Source organism: Canis aureus, chromosome 19 (assembly GCF_053574225.1).
Source record: "Canis aureus isolate CA01 chromosome 19, VMU_Caureus_v.1.0, whole genome shotgun sequence".
In the NCBI taxonomy this organism is placed as follows: domain Eukaryota; kingdom Metazoa; phylum Chordata; class Mammalia; order Carnivora; family Canidae; genus Canis; species Canis aureus.
The window spans coordinates 49596252-49609488 of NC_135629.1; the positions used below are offsets into that span (position 1 = coordinate 49596252).

Consider the following 13237-nt stretch of genomic DNA (forward strand, 5'->3'; position numbering starts at 1 on the left):
AGTGGAAGCTCATTAGAGACTCAATGCCCAGAGTATTTTGGGGGGGCTGGTCCAGTACCAAAATTCCAGACTCCAAAAGGAAAGGAGGTATTCAACCACACTGTACAGTTTAGGCACCATGAGGTGCTCTTATCATTTACAAGATGACAGAAACTTGGGATCCCTGGGTGGCTCAGCGGTTTAGTGCCTGCCTTCAGCCCAAGGCATGATCCTGGAGTCTCGGGATCAGAGTCCCACATCAGGCTCACTGCATGGAGCCTGCTTCTCCCTCTGCCTGTGTCTCTGCCTCTCTCTCTCTCTCTCTCTCTCTCTCTGTCTCCCATGAATAAATAAATAAAATCTTAAAAAAAAAAAAAAAAAAAAAAGATGACAGGAACCCTCCTGAAATCCAAGTTCCTCGAGACCAGTGAAAGGCCAACCTCACAAACAGGCCTTTCTAAGACAGCAGTCCCATGCCTAAAATGTTAACTCTTTTTTGCACAAATTTATATAAGATTGTAGAACACGATATATAACCAAAAAAAAAAAAAAAAAAGAACACGATATATAATTCTACATGTTGTTTAAGGACACATGTATATAAAGACATACAAATATACACAGAAAAACAAACACCAAATCTAGAGTTGTAATTACATTTGAGGAAAAGGAGAAAAGACCGAGGCAGGGTTACACAAGACCTTTCAACTGCATCTCTAAATGTTTGACTCCTTAAGCTGGTTAATGGGCAAAAATGTATTTTGTTGTGCAAAAGTTTGTTTCCACATTCAAGGTACTATATTAAGCCCTTTATACAAATTAATTTGTTTAAATACACTTAGAGGTCAATGTGAGGCAGCAGAGATCTGTGCCCTCAACCAGTTGTCAGTCTACTGAGGGATGATGAGAGAGAAGCATAGTCTAAAACCAATTTAAGTACTGGATCTGAATGCTACTAAGATAATAAAGCAGGGTGATGTCATTAAGGAAGGGCTGCTTTAACTAGAGTGATCTGGGAAGGCTTGAGGGGGACTTTTGAGTAGAACCGTAAGTAGGGACAATGAGACAGCCATGCAATTGTCTAAAGACAGCACATTCCAGGCAGAGGGAACAGCAAATGCAAAACCCTGGGCAGGAATCAGCTTGGTGTGTTAAAGACAGTAAATAAGGCCAGGAAGGCTGGAGAGTGGTGACAAGGGGAAGACTGGTAGATGAGGCCTGAGAGGTCAGCTGAGGTCACCATGCAGGGCCTCCTAAGCCACAGTAAAGATCTTAGGTTTCATTCTAAGTATGATAAGCCTTTGAAGGTTTTAAGCAGGGTAATGACATGATCTGGTTTACAATAGAAGATTATTCAGCCAGCTGTATGGAGAACTCATTACAGGCAGAGAGCCATTTTCTTCATCAGCACCCAAAGTGCTTGTGGCTGATGAGCTTCTCAGGGGGTACAAAAAGGTTGGGGAGGGGTGCATGGGGGGGGATTCCACAACGCAGAAAGAAAACCACAAAGTTGGAACGAATAAGTATTTAATTAAATACTTAGAAAATTACATCATGGCAACTTCATTAAATTTAGTATTCACATAAACAGTTGAATTACATTTGGAAATAACTTGAAAATTAGATTTTTTCAGTCACAAAAACTCACAAGTATGCCCAACGGCTGCCAAGAAATCATAGCTAATCATAAACGGGGATCTTCCTAAAGCCAAATCACCTCAAAGGAAAAACTGTCAATATTTTTAACCACAAAACATTTTTTTAAACTTAATGTGAAATGTAGATATCCTCCCTCCACCCAAAAAAGTGCCTAGCATCATGAGGCTTTATGACTATACCACCACCACAGAGGTGGCCAGGTAAGAAATGCAAGTGGCTTGAATTGGTGCTGTTCAGGCCTACACTCTAAGACAGAACTGGGGCCAGGGGACCCTTGCAAAGGCTTCTCTGAGAAAAGCACATGTGAACAGGTAGATCTGAATGACAAGAAGGCACCAGCCATGCCAAGAGCAGGGAGAAGAGGTTCTGGTAGGGGTTCCGCACTGGAAATGCCAGGTCAGATTTGTAAGGAACCAAAAGACAGTTTGGCTGAACTGAAGTGGGAGGCAGGGGGAGGAGTGGGCAGTAAGAAACATACCACGTAGAGTCTGCAAGACAATACTGACAGTATTCCCATCCAAAGAATAGAAAACTCATAAACTCACATTTAAGAGTGATCCAATTTGTTTCAGTCCTACACTCTCCAGGAATACGGCAGCCACTTGCCACAGGGGTTTATGAACACCTGCATGCAGATGGTGCCACTGCAGCACAGAACTTGCCCCCTCACTGAATTTTTTTTTTTTTAAGACTTATTTGAGAGACACAGAGAGTAAGAAAGAGAAAGAGCGAGCACGAATGGGATGAGAGTAGAGGGAGAAGCAAACTCCCGCTGAGCAGGGAACCTGATGCACGACTCGATCCTGGAACTCCAGGATCATGACCTGAGTTGAAGGCAGATGCTTAACCGACTGAGCCACCCAGGCACCACCCCCCCCCCCCCCCACTGAATTCTAACTGATTTAACGTTTACACTGAAAACCCTGACATGTAGTCCAGCTCCTGGAAAACTTGTAAGCATGTTGGAAACAGACAGCGTGGGCCTGTGGATCTACATTTTCAACTGCCAATTTTATGAAAACTAAAGCCAGACTTATTATTTCAGACGAAAATGCAGCTGCACAGAGCACCTGGGTGGCTCAGTGGCTGATCATCTGCCTTTGGCTCAGGTCATGATCCCAGGTCCAGGCATAGCATCCCCCTATTGGGCTCCCCACAGGGAGCCTGCTTCTCCCTCTGCCTGTGTCTCTGCCTCTCACGAATAAATAAATACAAATCTTAAAAAAAAAAAAAAAAAGTTTCTTAAACAAGAAAGAAAATGTGGCTGCAACGGAAAACCCACGGGATTTCGAAGACTTGGTACTTAGTAAAAGAATGGAAGAAAGCTCATTTGTATTTTTTATACCTGTATGTGGGCATAAGATCTTGACTATCCTGGGTTAAAGATAAAACATTAATTTCACCGTTGTGGTGGTTTTTTTTGTTTTTTGTTTTTACTTTTTCTTAAACGTGCTCGCTAGAAAAATGTGAAGCGAGAAGTGTGGCTCGGGTCAACTTTCCACGGGTCGCGGGTGGAGGCAGAGGCTCCGGGGTCTCCCAGGCCGGGCGCGACGGCAGTCAGACCCTGACGAGGGGTGCAGACAAGTTTCTGGTTGTATTATGCAGTCACGAGCCAAGTCAGGGAGTTTTCAACGGCCCCGTCACCGGGGCGGGGCGCCTGTGGCCCCGGGAGTTGAGTGGCAGAGGCCGGACTCCAAGTCCTCCTCCTTACTGCGCCGTCCACCTGAAACCTCCCAGTGGCCCTCGAGGAGGCGAGAGCGGGATTCGAACCGGGCCCGACTCCCGGGGCCACGGTCCCAGAGTGCCGCGTGACCGCCGCTCCGTCTCCCCTCAGGGGTGCCACCAACGTTCACAACGGATTCCCCCGCCGCTGGGCCTGAGGGGCCGGGAGTCCCTCAGGGAAGGTCCCGGCAACGCTCACCTGCGAACGGACGCCAGGGCGACAAACGCTCCTCCTTCCCTCTCTCTCTCTCTCCACACGCGGCCCAAGCACGCCGGCAGCAGACTTCCGCTTCTGGGCGGCGAATCCCCAGCTAAGTATTCCTCTCTTCCCGCCCCACGACCAACCCAGCCAATCACGTCGCAGAGAATCTGCATCCGCCCTGCCAGACGCCGGCCTGCCAATCACCACGAGAGCCAGCGCCGCCCTTCCCGCCCTCTTAAGCGGGCGCCGCGCGCCACCGCTAGGCGGTTGGCGGAGCTGCCCTCCGCCGGGCTGCGTCCCCCGGAAGGGCGGGGCGAAGCGCGCACCACGCCGGTGCGGGAACCTTCGGGATTGGCCGAGAGGAGACTCGCGCTCTGCCTCCGTCTACCCCCGCCCCCAGACATCCGAGTCGGAGACGCTGGGGATTGGTTCCCGCTGGACACCCAAAAAAGCCAAGAAATGATTCCGCCTCCCTTGAGCACCCCGGCGAGGGAGCCCCACGGATTGGCCCGAGGAGTCTCGGCGCGCGCCGACCCGCGCTCCACGATTGGCTGAGGGTGTGCTCGCGCCGTCGGCGAGCGCTGACGGTGATTGGCCGGAGGGTGGGGCCGGCTATTTGAAGGAGGCGCGCGGAGCGAAGGCGCACTTCAGTCGGCGGACAGAAGAGGCGGGAGCGGTAGGGAGTAACGCTACCCCGCTGACCGCAGAGGACTCAGGCGCGGGCTCGGCCCCAGCTGTGGCCTCTGCCGCGGCCCGGCGAGGCGATGGCCAAGGTTTCTGTGCTGAACGTGGCGGTGCTGGAGAATCCGAGCCCTTTCCACAGCCCCTTCCGGTTCGAGATCAGCTTCGAGTGCAATGAGGCCCTGGCGGACGGTGAGGCTGGGCCGGTGTGGAGATCCCCCTCCCCCACCCCTCCCCACCTTCCCAGACTTCCCACGAGAAACGAGCCCCCCCATTCCCCTCCTCCCCTCCCCTTCAGCCCCAGCCTCCTTGAGAGACTGCCCCTGACACCCCTGGCCAAGCCGCCCCCGCCCCACGGTTACTCCCATTTCTCCCGCGGAGACCTCCTCATCCCCCCTCCCCCTTCCTGTGGAGCTTCTTTGACCTGCGGAGACCTCCAGTCACCCAGACTGACCCTCACAGTTATCCTTATGAGATCCCTTTCCCTCGTGGCAAGACCTTACTCGTCCCCATCTCCCCATTTGTCTCTCCGTACAGCCGGTCTCCCCTCCCTAAGCCGCATGATATTTAAAACAACCCCATCCCCACCCACTTCGGATTGTTTTCTACCCCCAAAGCACATACCCTGGACCCTGGCTTCCCACCTCCTTATCCTGGCCCCAGTTTTACCAGCTTGCGCCCACGGGGGGAAGCACGGCAGGTTTCCAGCTCCAGTCTTTCAGGATAACTTGGTCTCCCCAGTTCCCGTGCCTCCCTCCTGTCTGTGTGCTTCGATAAACACGCTCATATCTGAAGGGTGGCAACACCAGGCAAGCATCAGCCGGTTCCCACTGTCTGCCCACCAGGTTCCAGCAGATCTATTGCAGCAGTTCTTCCCACACTTTTGATGGGCTGACCCAGTCTGGGAGTTGGGGCCAGGCTGAGCCATGACGGTATCTGGCTTCAAACAATCGGCTGGGAGGTCAGAACTTTTTGTGAATCTTTTCCAAGGTGCTTTCACAGATGGACTTATTCATCTGTGCGTTATAAAGGTGGACATGGTTCTCATCTCACAGATGAGAAGACAGGAACCACAAAGAATGAAAGACCTTTCAAGTAAAGGTCTATAAAAATCGAAAATCTAAGGTTGCCCAGGGACTCTTGGCACCACTTTCAGGAGGAAGTACTCCATTAGACAGATTCTTCACTTGGTGGTTAAAGAAGAGGCAGCAGGCAGCTGGGGAGATGGGGATCTATGAGGCCATGGTGTGCTAACTAGCGCCCCTCAGTGGTAGGTGGGTGGTTTGTGGGAAAAGCCAGCCTTTTGTGTTAGTTTGGGGTTGATAAAATTTGAGATGTGTGTGCTTTTGGCCTAGGCCAATAGATCAGTCTCTCAGCTTCTCTCCTTTTTAAATTAAGGAATCTACTTGTGACTAACTATAGAATAAGCCCAGTTAAATCCTTTCTGGAACAAGCCAGGGTGTAAATAAATAATTAAAGTGTAGAATGACACTGTGGAATAAGAATTTAATTTTAAAGACAGGAGATGTAAGGAGCTAATAGGTTAAGGGATTCACAGTTCCCAGAAGGCAGGATATCAGGTTTCAAACAGCCTGTTTGTGCTCCTTGCATTTAAAAAGGGTTGCATAGTCATTATCTAGTACTTCTATTCCTAGGAAAACCCCTGCCCTATTACTTTACTAATCTGTTTATAGACTCAGAGCAGGAAAGTCAAAAGTCAACCTGCTGGTCATTATTTTTTAATAGAGAGAAATGGGCTGACTTCTCTGAGGTCACACAGCCTATCTGTAGAAGTAATGACACTAGAGTTTGTCTCTGAGTTGAGTCCAGAATTCTCTACCTTTGCTATTATAACCTGGGAAAAAAAGAATTCATCCCTTATTTTATTTTATTTTACTTTAAGATTTTTTGTTTATTCGTGAGAGACACAGAGAGAGAGGGAAAAGCAGGCTTCCTGTGGGGAGCCTGATGTGGAACTTGATCCCAGGACCCCAGGATCACAACCTGAGCCAAAGGCAGATGCTCAACCACTGAGCCATTCAGGTGTCCCTTCATCCCTTATTTTAGAAGTGGAGCATAAATAAAACTGACCAAAGAATTGATTTCCACGTTGGGACGCTCTCAAAAGAAAATGAAGGGAGTGCTACTATTAATTACACCCAGACAATAAAGCTTTTGCTCAGAGAAATGGAAGTTGGAAAGCAAACTCTGGCCTGGAAATCCAGACTCTGGTTCTACCCCTAGGGCTGTCCATGACTTTGACCTGCCAACTTGCTTTCTGCCTATTCCTGGCCTTCTTCCCATGGAACAGAGAGAATCCGTTTCCTGCCTCCCAAAGAGATGGAGGGGGCCTGGCTTTAGAAGTCTCTCAGATTCTGGAGAAATCTCAGTCTCGTTACCTTGACGCTAGCAACTGAAGCTCTGACAAAAGACCCAACCCCCAATCAGTGACTGATTCTATTTCCCAAGGGGTTCTTTTTTCTCCTCAGCATCTAGAAATAGATGCTTCCTAGGCATGGGTCCACATTTAATACATTAGATGGGTTTTTCCTCTCTTCCATTGAGAAATTCAACAGCCACTGTTTGAATAAGTCATGAAACCAGATGTTCTGACCCACAGCTAACACCGTGGGCAGGCCAAGATTCATCTATATCATCTGAACACTGGCAAAGTGATAAATAGAAAAAAGCCTACTAGATAGTTTTTGTGTTGGTTTGTTTGTTTTAAGGCAGGAAACATTCTCCAGCTACTTCAATGAAAATGAACTTTTACATGCCTTCGATCAGGTTGTTAGTTTTGGTTTTGTTTTCGTACATAGTGGAAGAACATGTTGTTGACTGTTCCATTGCAAAGTTAGGGCCTAAAGACAAAATTGAATATTGTCAAGTTACCCTTGAAATTGCCTAAAAAGTTAGGCACACCGTGTTATGCATGTACAATCGCGTCCTGTATTCAGAAGGAATGAGTTTGTGCTGTACTCGTGATGGACATCCGTGGTTATATTTTAAAAATGGAGCCACTTAAGTATGCTTCTACTAAAAACGCTTCAGCAAGTTTAAGGCAATCCAGTTTTTAGGTCCTTATTTTCAAGCATCTGCTGTTTTCCATAGATGACTGTATCAGCTCCCCTATCCATTGAGTCAATATTTCTCTGTGGCCCTCGGTCAATTCTCTGGTTTCTTTTCGGCCTCTCTTGAGGGAGCCATTGCAGACCATTTGGCCGCCGGCGCAGTGCGCTTTCTCCTCCTGGCGGCACCCACACCACACCAGTCTTTGCCAGTGGTATCGAACATCCACTGCCCGTGGCCAACGCAGGGCCTGCTCTACTTTGGTGCCCTTTTTATCTACCTCCCCCCCCTTGCTGCCCCAGCACATTAGCTAAATGCACACATATAGGACTCCACTGGTAGCAGAGGGAAGGCCAGGAGGAAAGCTACCAAAATAGAGAACTGTGTTAGAAAGGCAAGGACAGAGCCAGCTTGATTTTTGTTCGCCCAGAAACATGTTTTATCTAGTCATGTCACTCCTTGTAACAAAGATAAATCAGTAAACTTAACTGGTTCCTGCAAATAATAAGAGACTAGAATTGAACCCCGGTGAGCCCATGGGTCATTGTATGCCCCAGACCTGCTAACTAGGGTCCCTGCATAGAAGACCTGGGTGACACTGCAAAGGAACAGGAAATCAGTGTATCGAGGAAGAGCTTGGGGCTCGGGTGACAAACCTCCGGAGCTGTGGCCCAGCATAGCGGTGTTTACCAAGTTGGATGCTCTTGTGGGACACCAGACCAGGGCAACTTCAACAACACTTTGCTTCCTGTGAAACTCATAGCTTGTGAAATTTCCTCCAGCCGCTGGAGCCACAGGTTGTGTAATTTCAAAGAACCTAAAATAAGTTTCAGGTCTCCTGCCAAGCTTCCCTGTACTAGCGTGACCTTGCCCCTGATACACTTGGACCTCCTGCAAGAGGCAGCGGTCACCGGGAATTTCCTGTACTTGATGGGCAGGGTCTCCTTCAGCACTGTTCCTCTCACCTTGCTGGAACATACTCAGGGATGAGATTCCCCACCACCACCACTTTGTTGGGATGCAAGAGAGGCGGGGTTCAGAGGATCACCCTAGGATGCCACATTTGTTGACTGAGTCGCTGTCACCCAAATGTCTGAAAGTAGGCATGAGTTGGTGCTGGAACTGGAAGACCTGGAGACTGGCTGGCTCCCCCTGTGGCCTCGTCTTCCCCCTCCTGCCGGCTGGCTCTCCTGCTAGATTGGAATCTGCTGCCCTGCCCCAGTTGTCGAGGGATCTATTCAGTTTGGTGGCACCGGTCCCTGTGTGTGAAAGAGGATGCTGCTTCCTATCCCAGCACCCAGTGGGCAGGGCCCTGAAATGGCCCAATTCCCTGCTGTCCCTCCTCTGCACGCCTCTGTCACGTGGCTCCTAATTCAACCTCTGCCATACGGTTCACCCTCAGGCTCTGAGATCCCCAAGTTATCCCAAAGATGCAGGGTCAGGGTCACCCAGCAAAGCTAGGCTCACGAGAGAAATTTCCCCACTAGAAGTAGAGTTTCATGCCCCCTTCAGTGTTTAGGATGGTGGTGCCTGGCACTTACTCCCCAGCAGATGTCAGGCATTCTTGAGAATAAAAATCTTTCAATATATTAAGTATCTGTCCAAAACTCAACACAAGACCTTCCCCTGCCTTCATGCTGCCCAGCTATTTCAAGTCCTTAATACCCCATATCCTTACAGATCTAGAATGGAAGATCATTTATGTTGGCTCAGCTGAGAGTGAGGAGTTTGACCAAATCCTGGACTCTGTGCTAGTTGGCCCTGTCCCAGCAGGGAGGCACATGTTCATCTTTCAGGTAAGAAAGACAGGGCCTGAGGCCTTGGCACTTCTTCTACCTGAAAGCACACAGTGTGGTTCAGTGGTTAAAAGCTCAGGTTAAAATTCTGGCTCTGTGTTCAGGAACTGTCTGACCTCTTAGAAGTACTTCATACATTTCCGTTTCCTCCACTTCTGTTGTCATAGTTGTCGCCATGAGTCACTGATTCATATAGTTGATTCTTATTATTCACCAGAGTTATGTTCTATAAGGTGGCTGCAAATGCTGCATTAGCAAATTAATGAATACAGAACCAGTGCCCCTGGAAGAATGCAGGGTTGGGTTCTTACAAGTTCTATTGTCAACCAGTCAATACATAATCTTGTTTCATGTGTGTTTCTGTTGAAAGACACCTTATTTAGTATTTATTATTGTTGATCATTCACATGAACTCCCTGCCAACAGCACTATAACTCATGCCTGAACAAAGCTTCTCTAACACACGTATTTTCTCCATAAGGTGCATCATCATCACCTTGCACTAAGCACTGTACTTGGTAGCCATCCTGAACAACAAAATCACCAGGGCGCCTGGGTGGCGCAGTCGGTTGAGCATCTGAGTCTTGGTTTTGGCTCAGGCCGTGGTCTTGAGGTCATGGGATTGAGCCCTGCATCCAGCTCCATTGCGAGTCTGTTTGGGATCCTCTTCTCCCTCTGTCCCCCACCTTCCCCACCCCACCAATTCTTAGTTGCTCTTGCGTGTGCTCTCTCTCGCTCTCTCTCAAGTAAATAAAATTTAAGAATAAATAAATATTTATTTATTTTTAAATATATAAAAATCAAAGGTTCTGCTCAAATCCTTGCCTACCTCCCAGTCTACCGCTCCCACCCCAGTCCAGGCAACCTCATCCCATCCCCAAACGCCTCACCCACCTGTAGCCAGGCCACCAGCTAGCCCACCTGCTCCACTCCACGAGCAAGGCTGGCTTCCTGAGCATTCAGCTCATGCAGCCACACAGGGCCCGGCACCTGGTATAACGTTCTGCTGTCGCTGGCTAAAACTTGCTAATTTGTGGGGATCCCTGGGTGGCGCAGCGGTTTGGCGCCTGCCTTTGGCCCAGGGAGCGATCCTGGAGACCCGGGATCGAATCCCACATCGGGCTCCCGGTGCATGGAGCCTGCTTCTCTCTCTGCCTGTGTCTCTGCCTCTCTCTCTCTCTCTCTCTCTCTGTGACTATCATAAAAAAAAAAAAAAAAAAAAAAAAACTTGCTAATTTGTGAATAAGGGACCCCATGTCTCGTTTTGGTTTTATTTTGTACCAGTTATATAGCGGGTCCTATCCATAACAACACACCCCAAATGTGTCTGCCTCTGTCCTCTCCTTCCTGGTGTAAATCGCTGTCTGCACTCTGGGTTGACTGTAACCTGCCCAGTCTCTGCTCCCACAACTGCCCTCCTCCCATCACAGCATGCCATTCTTTACAGACCACAGGAGTGATGCAGCACTTACCTCCTGTTAGACATTCTTGCTCCTTCCCAAGCCCTTAACTGGCCCAAAAGACCCTGGGCGCCCTGGTCCCTACCTGCCCACTTGTACAGCCTTATCTTATGCCACCCCTCCACCCCCCCTCACTACACTTCTCAGCACTACATTTACTTCTTTGTGGCACTTGTCACACTGAGCATTTTACAGGCATTTGCGAGATTGATTGTGTCTTCCCCACTCGATTAGAAACTCCTGTTGTCAGAGACCATACCTTTTGGCTCAGTAAATATGTGTTGCTTGAAAATCATTGTGTTAAGTGGTAGAGGTGTGGCTGTACGATCAATGCTAAGGCACGGAGTGTGTTTCCTCTAGGCTGATGCCCCCAACCCATCCCTCATCCCAGAGACTGATGCTGTGGGTGTGACCGTGGTCCTCATCACCTGCACCTACCATGGACAGGAGTTCATCCGTGTGGGCTACTACGTCAACAATGAATACCCCAATCCCGAGCTGCGGGAGAACCCACCCCTGAAGCCAGACTTCTCTCAGGTGGGGCCTGTCTCTGCACTTCCTGCCTCGGACAGTCTGGCTCTTTGGCACCTGGGGGAGTTGAGTCATTGGAATTGGGAGCCAAGGTCACTTCTTAAGGTTTTCAAGCCCTGCTCAGATCTTGGAGCTCCAGACCAGAACCAGAGAGAGAAAGGTCTTTGTTTCTCAGAAGCACGCCTGGCAGAATCGAGATTAGATAGGTCTCAGCCCTAAATCACAGTACATAGGCACTCCCGGGAGTTCTACACATAGTTGTTGATGGTGATGGAATAAGTAAGCTCTGTTCTTCCTGGCCTTGGGGCAGGGTCTTGGGGTGCCCTGGCTCTGTGGGAGTAATGACGGGGCATGCTGACAAGGGTTGACATTCCTCTTTCTGCCCCAGCTCCAGAGGAACATCTTGGCCTCAAACCCCCGAGTGACCCGCTTCCACATCAACTGGGACAACATGGACAGACTAGAGGCCATAGAGAACCAGGACCCCACCCTGGGCTGTGGCCTCCCCTTCAGCTGTGCTCCCATCAAAGGCTTGGGTCTCCCAGGTTGCATTCCTGGGCTCCTACCCGAGAATTCCATGGACTGCATCTAACTCGAGGAATCCAGGCCCTACCTGGGCCCAGCCGGGACTGTGGCCAGTCTCCTAGCACATCTGGAGAGGGCAGCTGGGCCTCCTGGACAATCCCACGGAGGCCATCTAGAGGACTTTGGGGCCATCAGCTATACCCAAGCCAGACGTGGTTCTGAGGAAGGAGCAGGCCTCAGGTCTCTCCCAACCCTGACCCAGAAGGATCAGCTTTTACCTCTACTGCCCAGGCCTGTAAGAAGCAGGTACTTCACTTTTTAATTCTTTGTGACATGTGTTTTTTCTGTCTTACACACACACTATAAATTCCACCTGCAGGCCTTTCTGCCACCATGCTCCTGTGAGTACCATTGACCCAGAGCTCTTCCCACAGACCTCCCTGGCTTGCCTTGAGGATTTCTTGGTCAACGCCTGGCAAGGCTCCAGGCCTGTTGAGCCGAAGGCTCTGTCATTCCTGTCCCTCCCCAAACATCTGAGCAAATCCACCCAGCTTTTTGGAGTCACAGGCAAGGAACCAAGCTTGGTTAGAAGGTGGACTTGGACACAATTTCTGTCCTCCTAGGATAGTTTTTAGGTCTTTTAATCCAACAGCCTCTGGAAAAGTCTATTCCCAAAGGTATGCTCAGCAGGATGCTAAGGAATGATGGTTGACTCCGTACAACCACCTTCTTGTCCTCTCTTAATTGGATCTGGCTTTCCCTGGAGGCTGCCATGGTGGGAAGGTGGCAGGTTGGTGGAGTCTGTCTCAATGCTGGCATCAGGGCCCCTCTGCCTGCCTTAATCTGCCCTCTGCGAAGACCTCATGCTCTTGCAGGCACAGGAAACCATAGGGACCCTGAAAACCTCTCCCCTTGCCATGCTCCCTGCAACACCCCATTCCCTCGCTGCTACGTGGATGCAATTGTGATTACAGTTTGTATATTAAAAGGTTTTTATATTAAATATGTTTGGTTGATCTAAAAATAAAAAGCACTTCCTCTAGACTGATTCTGCTTTTATCTTAGGTGGGCTGAAGCAGATTTGTCCATCTCTCTTCATGATGTCGTGAAGGGGCTCTGGCCCCAGCCAGTGGGCTGACCGTCCTTTGTTCCCTTGCTCAGCTTCTTACCCTAGTCTTAATTGGTTACATAATTGTACTCCAGCCTGAGGTTCAGGGAGGGGTTTTTCTTTGTCAAAAGTTAAGCAACCCAGCTGTTCTGGATTGAGCATAACCAGTGATTTTTTAGACTTTGACCTTGACCCACAGGAAGAAATTAACATCATGCTCCAAGGACACACGCAGCAACACTTTTATTAAATTTTACTTAACCTTACTTTGTAACCATACAGCCCAGTAGACTGGTTTGGCTGGTGAGCCATTTCCCTGTAATTCACAGAAGTGCCCTGACTCTTCCTTCCTGGAAACTGGTGGACCTAGGAACATGGGTGCAGATAGCTGCCTGATAGGGTGCACATTGTGTAAGTTTAGGCAGAGCAGCAAACTGGCTTATAGACCTGAGACCAGCCTAGCCCCCTCTAAGTCAAGACAGCTGGCCCAGCTGGCCCCCTGCCC

General features: G+C 49.4%; 1 protein-coding gene across 1 annotated transcript; it reads left to right on the forward strand.

Annotated features, from left to right (window-relative positions):
- Window positions 1–4178: 4178 nt before the first annotated feature.
- Window positions 4179–12668, forward strand: ASF1B (anti-silencing function 1B histone chaperone). The gene is made up of 4 exons (XM_077859672.1): window positions 4179–4435; window positions 8993–9108; window positions 10929–11105; window positions 11488–12668. Exons 1-4 carry the CDS (start codon window positions 4327–4329, stop codon window positions 11689–11691), a joined length of 606 nt encoding a protein of 201 aa, XP_077715798.1. The 5' UTR covers window positions 4179–4326; the 3' UTR covers window positions 11692–12668.
- The last annotated feature ends 569 nt before the right edge of the window (window positions 12669–13237 follow it).